Raw genomic sequence first — 12,362 nt, 5'->3', positions numbered from 1 at the left:
TATCTGAGAAGCTGGCACTCAACCACTGAACCACATCAGTTCCCCTGAGTTGGTGTTTTCCCTTTGTTTGCTTATAGTTTCATTTGTTTTTAGGAGGTACCAGGAACCAAAAATGGGACCTCCCATGTGGGAAGCAGGTGCTCAACCACTTGAGCCACATCTGCTCCCCCCTATATTTTTGATGTAATATTTACATAATCAAAAGCTTCTTTAAAAATAAAAATTTAAGAAAAAAAACTTTATTAACCACATCAGCCTTACCCTCACCCTAAAAGTAAATAAATTAAAGACTTTTCTTAAACAAGGCCTAGAGCAGCATTGTGCCTGGGAATTTCCTCCTGTCAGCCTTCATGTTACTCAAATGTGGCCAGTCTCGAAGCCAAACTCAGCATGTAAATGCAATGCCTTCCCCCCAGCGTGGGACATGACACCCAGGGATGAGCCTCCCTGGCACCGAGGGACCACTATCAACTACCAACTGATGATGCAACTGGAAAATGACCTTATACGGAAGGTTCAACGAGGACCAGCAGAATATCCCTGTCTACATAAAATAACATGACCTTAAAATGCTGTTTGACCTAATGTAAGGGGGAAATGGAAAGGAGAAATGAGTTTATATGGCTACGAGTCTCTAAAAAAGAGTCTGGAGGCTGTCAGAAGGATTGCCCTTATGCACAACTGAGCAGATTCTGAGAGACAGATAAAGCAGATACAACCCCCAGGTATTGGTTCCTTTGAGGGCAAAAGAGACCCATGGGAGTTATGGTCATGGCCGATGGGGTTAACTACCAGGTCAGATGGCCCCTCTTTGGAACTGGTGTTTATGTGTGATGAATCTGGACTCAGATGGGATCTCTCTTCATAAGACTTTCATGCTAATGTGCTGGAGGTGCAGTTAGTGTTGGGGTTTAAGATATATTTAGGGGATTTGAATCTCTGGACTGACAATGTGATAGCCAGGTCCTGAGCCTCAACAGACTCCAGCACCTACAATCTGATTTATTGGGCTCACCACACTCAGCTAAGATGGAGTTGAAGAAGGACAACCACCACACCATGGAGCCTAGAGTGATGACAATTGAAAGTGGGAGGATTGCATCCAGCATCCATGTGGAATCTGAGCCTCCTCTTGACATAGAAGTGCAATGGACACAACCAATCCAATGTCCACATAGAAAAGGTGGCATTGGATTGAGAAAAGTGGACATGGTGGCTGATGGGTATGGGGAAAGGCAGGAAGAGAGGAGAGGTGGAGGCGTCTTTGGGACATGGAGCTGCCCTGGATGGTGCTTCAGGGGCAATCAACGGACACTGTAAATCCTCACAGGGCCCACTGGATGGAATGGGGGAGAGTATGGGCCATGATGTGGACCATTGACCATGAGGTGCAGAGGTGCCCAAAGATGTACTTGCCAAATGCAATGGATGTGTCATGATGATGGGAAGGAGTGTTCCTGGGGGGGGAGAGGTGGGGTGGTGGTGGTGGGGTTGAATGGGACCTCATATATATATATTTTTTAATGTAATATTATTACAAAGTCAATAAAAAAAAATTTTTTAATGTAAAAAAAAAGACTTTTCTTAAAAGAAAATAAAAAATCCTAAGGTCATTTAATTACCAAAATCTCCTTTCCCTTATTTTAGATTCTACATAATCACTTTGTTGTGCTAGGTTTCTTTCTCTGAATGATGGTACATCCAACTTCAGTATTCGTGAATGAAACAATGCTGTAAAATTTATCATTCTTTAGAATTAGTATAGGTTTAAGTAATCCTAATTCTTTTGCTTCTTTTTTGGGGAGAGGATAGCAATTCAATTCACAATGTTTTTATTTCCCTCTTCCTTGAAAATACATGTTCCCACATCTGTACCTGCTTTTTTAAAAAAAAAATTTCAAATTTACACAACAGTTGAAATAATACAAATCCCATACTGAAAATTGAAAATTCCAACATACTCTATTCCGGCCTCCAGATACCCAGATCCACCAATTTTAACATTTACCACCCGTGCCATATATGCTGTTTATCAATCAATCAATTTTCTGAACATTTGAAAGCGACTTGCACACATCATAATCCCTGAACACTTAATATTTCCGCATACATTTCCTATGAAATAGGACACTCACTTATATAATAACCTTAAGTGTGGTTATTAAGTTCAAGGAATTTAATGGTTATAAAACTATACATTCTGTATTCCAATTTTTTATTATGTCCTTTTTGTATTTTTTATGTCCTTTTGAGCCTTTTCTCCTGTTCTTAGTTCCCATCCAATATCATGTACTGCATTTAATAGTCACTAACTCTTTAGTTTTATCTTTTTTAAAATTGTAATCAGGGAAACAGATGTGACTCAAGCAGGTGGGCTTCTGCCTACCACATAGGAGGTCCCAGTTTTGGTTCCTGGTGCCTCCTAAAGAAGATGAGCAAGAAAGCAAGCTCACATGGGGAGCTAAGGCAACAAGATGATGCAGTGAGATAACTCAAACAAGACATACAGCAAGGAAACACAATGAGAGACACAACAAACAGGAAGCAATGATGGCTCAAGCAATTAGGTGCCTCCCTCCGACATGGGAAGTCCCAGGTTTGGTTCCTGATGCCTCCTAAAAAGAAGACAAGCAGACAGCAAGCACAAACAATGAAGGGAGGGGAGAAATAAATAAATAGAAATAAATCTTTTTTAAAAGTTGTAATTATATATACAACATAAATATTCCCACCCCAACCCCTCCCAATTATACCATTCAGTGAGTTAATCACATTCACAATGCTGCAGTACACTCCACCAACCTATACTAGAACCTTCCCTTCACCCCAAACAGAAACCATATATTTAATTTTGCTTTAACTCCCCATTACCCCTCCTGGTAACCTGTACTCTATACTTTCTGCCTCTATGAATTTAACACATCATCTAGCATTTTAGCATTGCAATTTAGCATCTAGCAATTTAGCATACCACAAATTTTCTTTGTGGTTACCACAGGGCTTAAATTTAACATCCTAATTCTGTATCAATCTCATTTGTTTTGATACCAACATAACTTCAAAAGCACACATAAACTATGTTCCCATATACCTTTATTCCCCCACCTTTGTTTGATTCTTATCACAAACTGCATATTCATGCATTATGAGTCCAAACCAGATTTATCATATTTTATGCATTAAACTTTTAGATACTATATGAAATAAAAAATAGTTATAAATAAAAAATACAACAGTACTGTTATTTATATTTAGCCTTGTCATTATCTTTACTTTACTAGAAATCATTATTTCATCATATGGCTTCAGGCAATTACCCAGTGTCCTTTTCCTTTCAACCTGCAGAATTCCCTTTAGCATCTCTCATAGGCCCAATCTAATGGTGACAAAGTCTCATAGCTTTTGTTTATCTGGAAATTTATTAATACCTCCCTCTTTTTTTTTAAAGATTTATTTTATTTTTATTTCTCCACACCCCTTCATTGTTTGCACTTGCTGTGTCTGTTCATCTTCCTTGTTTCTTTAGGAGGCACTGGGAACCAAACCATAGACCACCAACATGGAAGGGAGGCGCCTAATTGCTTGAGCCACCTCTGTTCCCTGCTTTGTTGTGTCTCTCATTATGTTTTCCTTCTTGTGTCTCTTGTGTGTCATCTTGCTACATCAGCTTGCCGCACCTGCCTGTCATGCCAGCTCACTGTCTTTGTTAGGAGACACCAGGAACCAAACCAGGGACCTTCCCATGTGATAGGAGGGAGCTCAATTGCTTGAGCCATATCCATCTTCCAATATCTCCCTCATTTTTGACAAACAGTTTTGCTGGATATAGAATTCTTGGTCAGCAGTTTTTTGCTTTCAATACTTTAAATATGTCTTCCCACTGCCTTCTTGCATCCATGGTTTCTGATGAGATACTACACAATCTTACTGAGGATCCCTGGTAAGTGGTATGTTGCTTCTTTCAAGTGGCTTTCAGAATTCTCTCAATCTGTGACATTCAACAGTTTGATTAAAACATGGAGCAGTTTGGGTCAATTTAAATATATTCTGTTTGGAGATGCTAAGCATGTTGGATGTATGTATTTCCATCTTTTGTTAAATTTGGGAAGTTTTCAGCCACTATTTCTTTGAATATTCTCTCTGCTCCTTTCTCTTTCTTCTCCTTCTGGAAGTCCCACAATATGAATACAGGTTAAGTTTGATGGTGCCTCACAGGTTCCTCAGGCTCTGTTCACTTTCCTTCATTCTTTCTTTCTTTTTTTTTTTTTTTTTTTTTTTTTTTTTAAAGATTTTATTTATTTATTATTTAATTTCCCCCCCTCCCCTGGTTGTCTGTTCTTGGTGTCTGTTTGCTGCGTCTTGTTTCTTTGTCCGCTTCTGTTGTCGTCAGCGGCACTGGAAGTGTGGGCGGCGCCATTCCTGGGCAGGCTGCTCTTTCTTTTCGCGCTGGGCGGCTTTCCTCACGGGCGCACTCCTTGCGCATGGGGCTCCCCCACGCGGGGGACACCCTTGCGTGGCACGGCACTCCTTGCGCGCATCAGCACTGCGCATGGCCAGCTCCACACGGGTCAAGGAGGCCCGGGGTTTGAACCGCGGACCTCCCATATGGTAGACGGACGCCCTAACCACTGGGCCAAAGTCCGTTTCCCCATTCTTTCTTTCTTCTGCTCCTCAGACTGGATGATGTCAATTGTCTTCACTGATTCTTTCTTCTGCAAGACCCAATCTATAGTTGAATCCCTCAAGCAATTTTTCAATTTGTTACTGCGGTCTTCAGCTGTGTTTGGCTCCTTTTCATAATTTCCATCTCTCTACGATAATTCTCTTTATGTTCATCTATCGTTTTCCTGATTTTAGTTCTTTGTCCATATTTTCTTTCGTCTCTTTGAGCATATTTAGGACCATTTTCTGGAATGCCCCAGGCCTGATCCTCCTCATTGATGATTTCTAAAATTTTAATCTTTTCCTTTGCCTGGCCTATCACTACCTGTTTCTTTGTATGTTTTGTAATCTTTTGTTGAAACTTAGACCTTTTGATATTTTAATGTGTTATTGCTGAAATTTAGACTATAAGGCATCTCTTCCTAATGCTTGCATCCAGCTCATGTTATGAAAGAGCTTTCCTGGAATGCCAGGAGTTACCAAAAAAAAAAAAGGAAAAAACAAAGAAAAGAAAACATCTTCCCACTAGTGCAGATAGACCTGTGCCAGTACTCTCCCCTTCAGAGTTTATCCATACAATGAGCTTAGAGAATAGCTCCACACCAAAGCATAGGGACCTCTCTGGTCCTTCCCACACATGAGCCTTGTCTTAGGCAAGCACGTTTGACCCTAGGAATTCAACCATTTACACAGATACAAATGTCCTCTCTTCCCTAGGAGACAGTTTCCTTACAGCCACAGATGCTAAATCATATGTCCTAGAGCTAGCAATCCCTTGCCCTAGGCAACACAACTTGTATTCTGTAGGAGAGTTCTATGAGCTACCTTCTACCTGCAGGGAAAGGTCTGGGACAGTGAGTCCCTCAAGCCACCACTGGATAGACTAGGACAGACATATATGCTCCTAGGATGTGCTTGAAGGTTACTCTGCTCCCTCTGGAACCAGAACCAGGAATCTACATTGGTAGTATAGGCTGGATCTATGCCAAGTCAGAGGGGTAAGGAGGGCTAGCCAGGGCTCTTCATGATATCCTACCACTTTTAGCCTTTTTCTTGATTCACTACTTCCCTGTTACTATAGTCCTTTAACTATTTTCTGGTGATTTGAGAGATACTTCTGCCAGTTCTTGCTGATTGTCCAAAGCTTCTGTGGGGAAAAGAAGCCCTGAAACTTTTCACTCTGCCATCTTGATTGGGGGAAGCTCAACTTTATCTTTTCATTCTGTCATACAATCACTGTTTATTCTATTCCTGACTGGCCTTCATCTTCTTTACTGGCTTCTTTTTTTTCTTCCTCCACCTATAAAAATGGACTTTATAGTCTTTCCTATAGAAACATGTAGCATTCCTATGTAGTTTTAGCTGACATTTCCTTCCTTTGAGTCAACCATCCTTCAAACCTTGTCCATAACTTATATGTGAATCTCCCCCATTACTGCACTCACTACGTCCTCCTTCCTTAGGACACTTTTTTGTAATTGCAGGGGAGGGGACTAATGAAATTTTTCTGCTCACACCTCAAATACCAAGTAAAGTAAAACTGAATCTTTTCCCAAGTCTGCTTCTTCTGTATTCCATGTTTTTATTAATAGCAGTCACACATTGAAAATACTCAATCTACAAACTGTGCAATCATTTTTAGTAGATGCTAACTAGGTGAATGAAGATAAAGGAAGAAAAGATCACTTCAGCCAGAGAGACCTGTGCCCAAAAATCCTGAGTTTTGAAAACTGTGTCTTTAATGAACTCAAAGGCAAATGAGGCTGGAATGTAGCAGTAAGGGAAGACAGTTAAAGGGAAAAAAGAATCAAAGTTTAAGGCATTCATGGGACATGTAAATGGAGATACCTAAGGGGTTTCTGAAACGAGAACCCAAGCACACTAGACCAATGGAAGCTTATAGTAGCTATTGTCTTTGTGTACCTCATAGACTTCTACTCCTAACCTCCCCCTTTCTGGTACCTCTTATCCCCAACCAAGTACAGGAATAGACACATGATGAGCTGAGTCAATTCTAGTACTACATGCTTAGTCACAGCAACTATTGCAACAAGGGGCAGGTGACCCAGAATTAGCCATTTGGATCTCCCAATGAACACCTTTCCCTCTTTAATGACATGACTATAAAAGTATGAACAGAGAATCTGAGCAATCACTGTTCCAACCTCCTTAGCAAAGTCAACAAAGAGAAACAAACATTCAGAGAGAAGTACTATCAAGAGGAAAAAATACTAGGAGTGTCAAGTTCCTGCCTTCCCAGGAATAATTAGGTTAAAAATCCCCCATTTTTACTTAAACCACTCACTAACATCTGAAAAAAGGCCTGTTGAATATAAACACTGACACCTAAGTATAGTAATATAGGAGAAAGACCTTTATATTAGAATTGGCCAAGTCAGGATAGGCCAATTTTCCTCAAAAACAAGAAAGTTGAAAGAACTAAAAAATTCTTGTTATACTGTACCAAACCAGACAGTTAAACTGATATATGCTGGAATTCAAACTATATGCTCATCTTTAGGAAATGTGATAGAAAAATGTCAGGATATTAAATTGTTTTAGCTACTTCTGAAGCCTTTTTCCATATGGTATCTCAAAAGAAACAAGCTTAGGTATAAAAACAGAAAGAGAACCATGACCTGAAGCCAAGGATTGGTTGATTGTGTTTTCTAATGAACTCCAAAAGAAGAAGTCTCTATCCAACACCAAGCCAAAGTCAGTATATTAATTAGGAATGGAGATACCTGGGAAGATCCAGGACTGTAGAAGCCCAATAGCCCATGTCCCTTAGAAGTATCTCCTATTGTTCATTTCCTATGACATTTCCAAACACAATAAACTATAATCAACTGGGCTGCAACCTGGAGGCAAGGAGCAGAATAGAAGAGCAGAGCTCCAGGACTGCTGGAAGAAAAAGACAGCAAACATCAGAGTAGGATTCAATTCAAACACTAAGACTTTTAACAGTTAACAGAGTTTAACTAAATACTTAATTCTATAGAAAGTTAATAAGCTTTTAAGTTGTTTTGCCAGAAAAACTCCAACTTGACAAAGAGAATCCTTTAATTGCTCAATACCTAATGCAATCTCCAGGTTCCCATAACTGCTCCACCATGAACTAAACTGGTATGGTATCAGTCAGAAAAATCACTCTAGTGTCCCCCTTAGGTTATTGTGAAGGGCAAAGGTCAATGGGCAACAAATTACACCCGAGTTCCAACAGGCACAACCAGAGGACAGACTGGCTGATCACGCAATTCAGTCTAATGCAAGAGAAATTAGTCCTTATTAGCCCTGTTTAGGGAGATGTTGAACTTGGAACCAATGAATCTTACTTTCTCTTCCCATCAACCAAATTTTCATTCAGTTGTGAGGGTCTCAGAAGGTTTGCCACACACAAAGACTCAGACTAAAACATACTTGAAGAAAGAGCACAAATAAGAGACAAATTCAAGAAATACTATAAGAGACTGGAGAAGTAAGGGTGATCAAATATCTTGATAAAATTTGTATTTTTTTAAAACACACTAAGGTACACACTCGCACATGCATATACCCCTACGGACAGAGAAAATAAAAAGTGTAATGCCTCAGGGCCAAAATTTCATATAATAGATAAATATGATATCTGAAGGAAAGACCAAAGGATATGTGAGTATGCAAAAATATTTAAGAGGAAAATGTACTAATTAAAAGTTTAATAAATCAGCTGGTATATGGGATTTAAGTTCATGACCATAAGTTTAATAAGGCACCATAATACTAAAATTATTTTCAATTAAGACCCACCTACATTTCCAATAAAGAAAAGACTTTATGAAAAATTATCTCAGCAATTCTTATTTGCAGTTAAAAACAAAAAACAAAAAGAAGAGCTTACAGCTTTTGCTTTAGTAAAGATTATTTTGATGACATTTTTAATATGCTAATTTTGTGTGTTTAAAATTATCTTTTACTGCTGATCTGAACCTATTCTTTCAAAAGTTATCTTTAATATTTATTTTGAATATGTTGTACAAGTTTTTGCTATCCTCTAGTATTAATATTTTCAAGACCAAGACCACATTTTGTTAGTAAATCAAGAAAGTACTCTAATACATTCTGACATCCACAAAACAAAAATACACTTTTAGGAAGGAAAGAAAAGTCTGAAATCAAGAAGAAATGGTGGGAAGCGGACTTAGCCTAGTGGTTAGGGCGTCCATCTACCACATAGGAGGTCCGCGGTTCAAACCCTGGGCCTCCTTGACCTGTGTGGAGCTGGCCCACGCTCAGTGCTGATGCGCGCAAGGAGTGCTGGGCCACACTGGGGTGTCCCTGCGCAGGGGAGCCCCATGAGCAAGGAGTGTGCCCCATAAGGAGAGCCACCCAGTGCAAAAAAGAAAGTTCAGCCTGCCCAAGAATGGTGCCACACACACAGAGAGCTGACACAAGATGATGCTGCAAAAAGAAACACAGATTCTCGTGCCGCTGACAACAATAGAAGCGGACAAAGAAGACGCAGCAAATAGACACAGAGAACAGATAACCGGGGTGGGGGGGAAGAGGAGAGAAATAAATAAATTTAAAAAAAAAAAAGAACAACATGCAGCAAATAGACACAGAGAACAGACAATGGGGGCGGGGGGAAGGGAAGAGAAATAAAATAAATAAAATCTTTTAAAAAAAAAGAAATGGTGATAACAGAAGATGTGGATAGTTGCTGTTAAGAGAAAGGAAGAACGTATTAGTAAAAAAGAAAATTCGACAATTTTAAGAGGAAAGAGAAATTAAAACCACAATAACCTGTCAAAAGAAAATTATGGGGGAAGTAGATGTGGCTCAGGTGATAGGGCCTCCGCCTTCCATATGGAAGGACCTGGGTTGGATCCCTGGGGCCTCCTAGTGAAAAAGAAGAGGAGAAAGCATGCCTGCACAGCAAGCCAGTGCCCACACAGTGAGCCAAGTGCCCACACAGTGAGCCAAGTGCCCACACAGTGAGCCAAGTGCCCACGCGATGAGCCGAGTGGCTGCACGGCGAGCTAAGTGCCCACATGGATGACTGTGCAGCAAACCGAGTGCCCATACGGTGAGCCAAGTGCCCACACAAGTGCCTGCGTCATGAGCCGAGTGCCTGCGTGGTGAGCCAAGTACCTGCACAGTGAGCCAGTGCCCGTGCAAGTGAGTCACACAGCAAGATGATGACACAACAAAAGACAGATGAAGTAGAGAATCAAGGTGAAGCGCAGGAGAGACCAGGAAGGTGGTGCAATTGACAGGGAACCTCTCTCCACATAAGAGGTCCCCAGGATCGAATTCTGGCGAATCTTAGAGGAGAAAGGTGAGAAGACAAAAAAGAGAAATAGATACAGAAGATCACAGAGCAAATGGACACAGACAGCAAAAACAGCAAGGCAGGGGAAGGGAAAAAAAAAAAAGAAAAATACGGTAGGAAACGTTTATGAAACACTGGACTAGACCTTTACTACTTCTACTTTCAGTCATTTGTTCCAAAATAAGCAATGATTTCTAGAAATGTTTATATCAGTGATATAAATAATCATGCAGGGAAGCGGACTTAGCCCAGTGGATAGGGCATCCATCTACCACATGGGAAGTCTGCGGTTCAAACCCTGGGCCTCCTTGACCCGTGTGGAGCTGGCCCATGTGCACTGCTGATGCATGCAAGGAGTGCCATGCCACGCAGGGGTGTCCCCGCGTAGGGGAGCCCCACGTGCAAGGAGTGCGCCCCATAAGGAGAGTCGTCCAGCACAAAAGAAAGTTCAGCCTGCCCAGGAATGGCGCCACACACACGGAGAGCTAGCACAACAAGAAGATGCAACAAAAAGAAACACAGATTCCCATGCCGCTGACAACAACAGATGCGGACAAAAAAGAACATGCAGCAAAATGGACACAGAGAACAGACAACTGGGGTGGGGGGTGGGAGGGAAGGGGAGAGAAATTTTTTAAAAAGCATGCATACAAATGTTTTATTCCCTACAAAAAGAGCCCAACAAGTTGTCATAATGAAAGAGCCAGCAAGTAGAGTCCAAAATTCAAATGACACCAAATTGTACAAGTGCTACTTAGCCACTCTCCTCATGGACAATAACCATAAAAAGAAGATAAAACACCAAATTTTAAGGGGTTCAAAGGAAATACTCAAGAGTTTATCAGTTGCGAAGTGGACTTGGCCCAGTGGTTAGGGCGTCCATCTACCACATGGGAGATCTGTAGTTCAAACCACGCGGAGCTGGCCCATGCGCAGTGCTGATGCGCGCAAGGAGGGCCGTGCCACACAGGGGGTCCCCCGTGTAGGGAAGTCCCACGCACAAGGAGTGCGCCCCGTAAGGAGAACCGCCAAGTGCAAAAGAAAGTGCAGCCCGCCTAAGAATGGCGTCGCCCACAGGGAGAGCTGACACAGCAAGATGAGGCAACAAAAAGAAACAGAGATTCCCGTGCGGCTGACAACAACAGAAGCGGACAAAGAAGACGATGCAGCAAATAGACACAGAGAAAAGACAACAGGGCAGGGTGGTGGGGCAGTGGGGGGGGGGGGAATGGATAAATAAATAAATAAATCTTTAAAAAAATTAAAATACTTTATAAAAAAAAAAGTTTATCAGTCAAGTCCAAGTAGGAAATGAAAACAATTCATTGTATTTATAACAGAATTTGATGTAGAGACATGGTTACACAGGTGAAAGAAGAGCTGAGAAGCCAAATAAGGCAACTATCAGATTAGCAATAGCAGGAAACCACTACCACCTCTAGGTTGGGGAGTCAAAGGGAGGAGTGCAGGGGGGCTGTAGTCACCTAGCAGAAGTGGAAAACCAGTGGGGCTACTCTAGTGAAGTTAGAGCCAAGGAGGAAATGTAGCTACTGACAGGGAGAGGGAAAAATACTTTTCCTTTCCACCCATCCTCCCATTCAATTACTTATCAGTGCCTCCCAAACTCAGCCAGAAGGAAACAAACATCATACCTGATAAATACAAAACAATCTACCCCCTTGCAAGAGAGAGCAGGAGCAATGGAATATATCTGAGAAAAAGCAGGCCTTGGACAGGCAAAAACACTGTTCAGAAAAAATAATTTCAAAGTCTAGAAAGTTCAACATTAATTATTATTTTTCAGCTATAAATCCTAAACAAGTGACCAAACATGAATTAATATTTCCTTTACTAGGAAATTTTTTACATTACTTAGTTTAAGGTTAAACACCTTACTTAGATGAAGGCTAAACATGCTGAGTTAGTTACTTTAAGATTTGTTGTACAATACAATATTTGTTCTAATGAAATCTCTACATTGTGCTTATGTTACTTTTTAAATTAAAAAGGAATTTATTTTAAAACTAAAATATTATTTTAAGAGAAGTAATCTGACTAAAGCAAAGGTTCTCTTTTTGGAATCAGGTCAACCCCAAACAAACATTTACTTCATATTCCAAAAAGAGTTAAAGCCATACCATTTAAGTCAGCATTTTCAAATCTGACCCAGACTATTTTCTCCTTTTCTTCTGTTACAGGTGTTCCACTGTAAGCCTGCATATTAAACAGAAACATTTAAATAAATATACTTTATAGCTCTAATATTAAATGATTTTCAAAACAGAATAACTGAAATAAACCTGACCCTATTCCTCTCCTATTTTGGTAACTAAAACATTTTTTAACATTATTACTCCCAAAGAAAGTTATCTGACCTATTTTAGCC

At 40.5% G+C, this 12,362-nt stretch overlaps 1 protein-coding gene across 12 annotated transcripts in view; it reads right to left on the bottom strand.

Moving 5' to 3' along the window:
- Positions 1–12,362, bottom strand: part of BCAS3 (BCAS3 microtubule associated cell migration factor) — a 586,860-nt gene that overhangs the window by 564,968 nt on the left and 9,530 nt on the right. For all 12 annotated transcript variants that reach the window (XM_071210528.1, XM_071210535.1, XM_071210533.1 and 9 more), the window contains one exon: positions 12,115–12,190. In XM_071210528.1, coding sequence (XP_071066629.1) covers positions 12,115–12,190 — 76 coding nt within the window. The remainder of the gene's footprint in view (positions 1–12,114; positions 12,191–12,362) is intronic.

The sequence above is a fragment of the Dasypus novemcinctus genome, chromosome 21 (genome assembly GCF_030445035.2).
Source record: "Dasypus novemcinctus isolate mDasNov1 chromosome 21, mDasNov1.1.hap2, whole genome shotgun sequence".
NCBI classification, from domain to species: domain Eukaryota; kingdom Metazoa; phylum Chordata; class Mammalia; order Cingulata; family Dasypodidae; genus Dasypus; species Dasypus novemcinctus.
The sequence above is the reverse complement of the archived record's forward strand: the minus strand, read 5'-3'. Positions and strand labels throughout refer to the sequence as shown.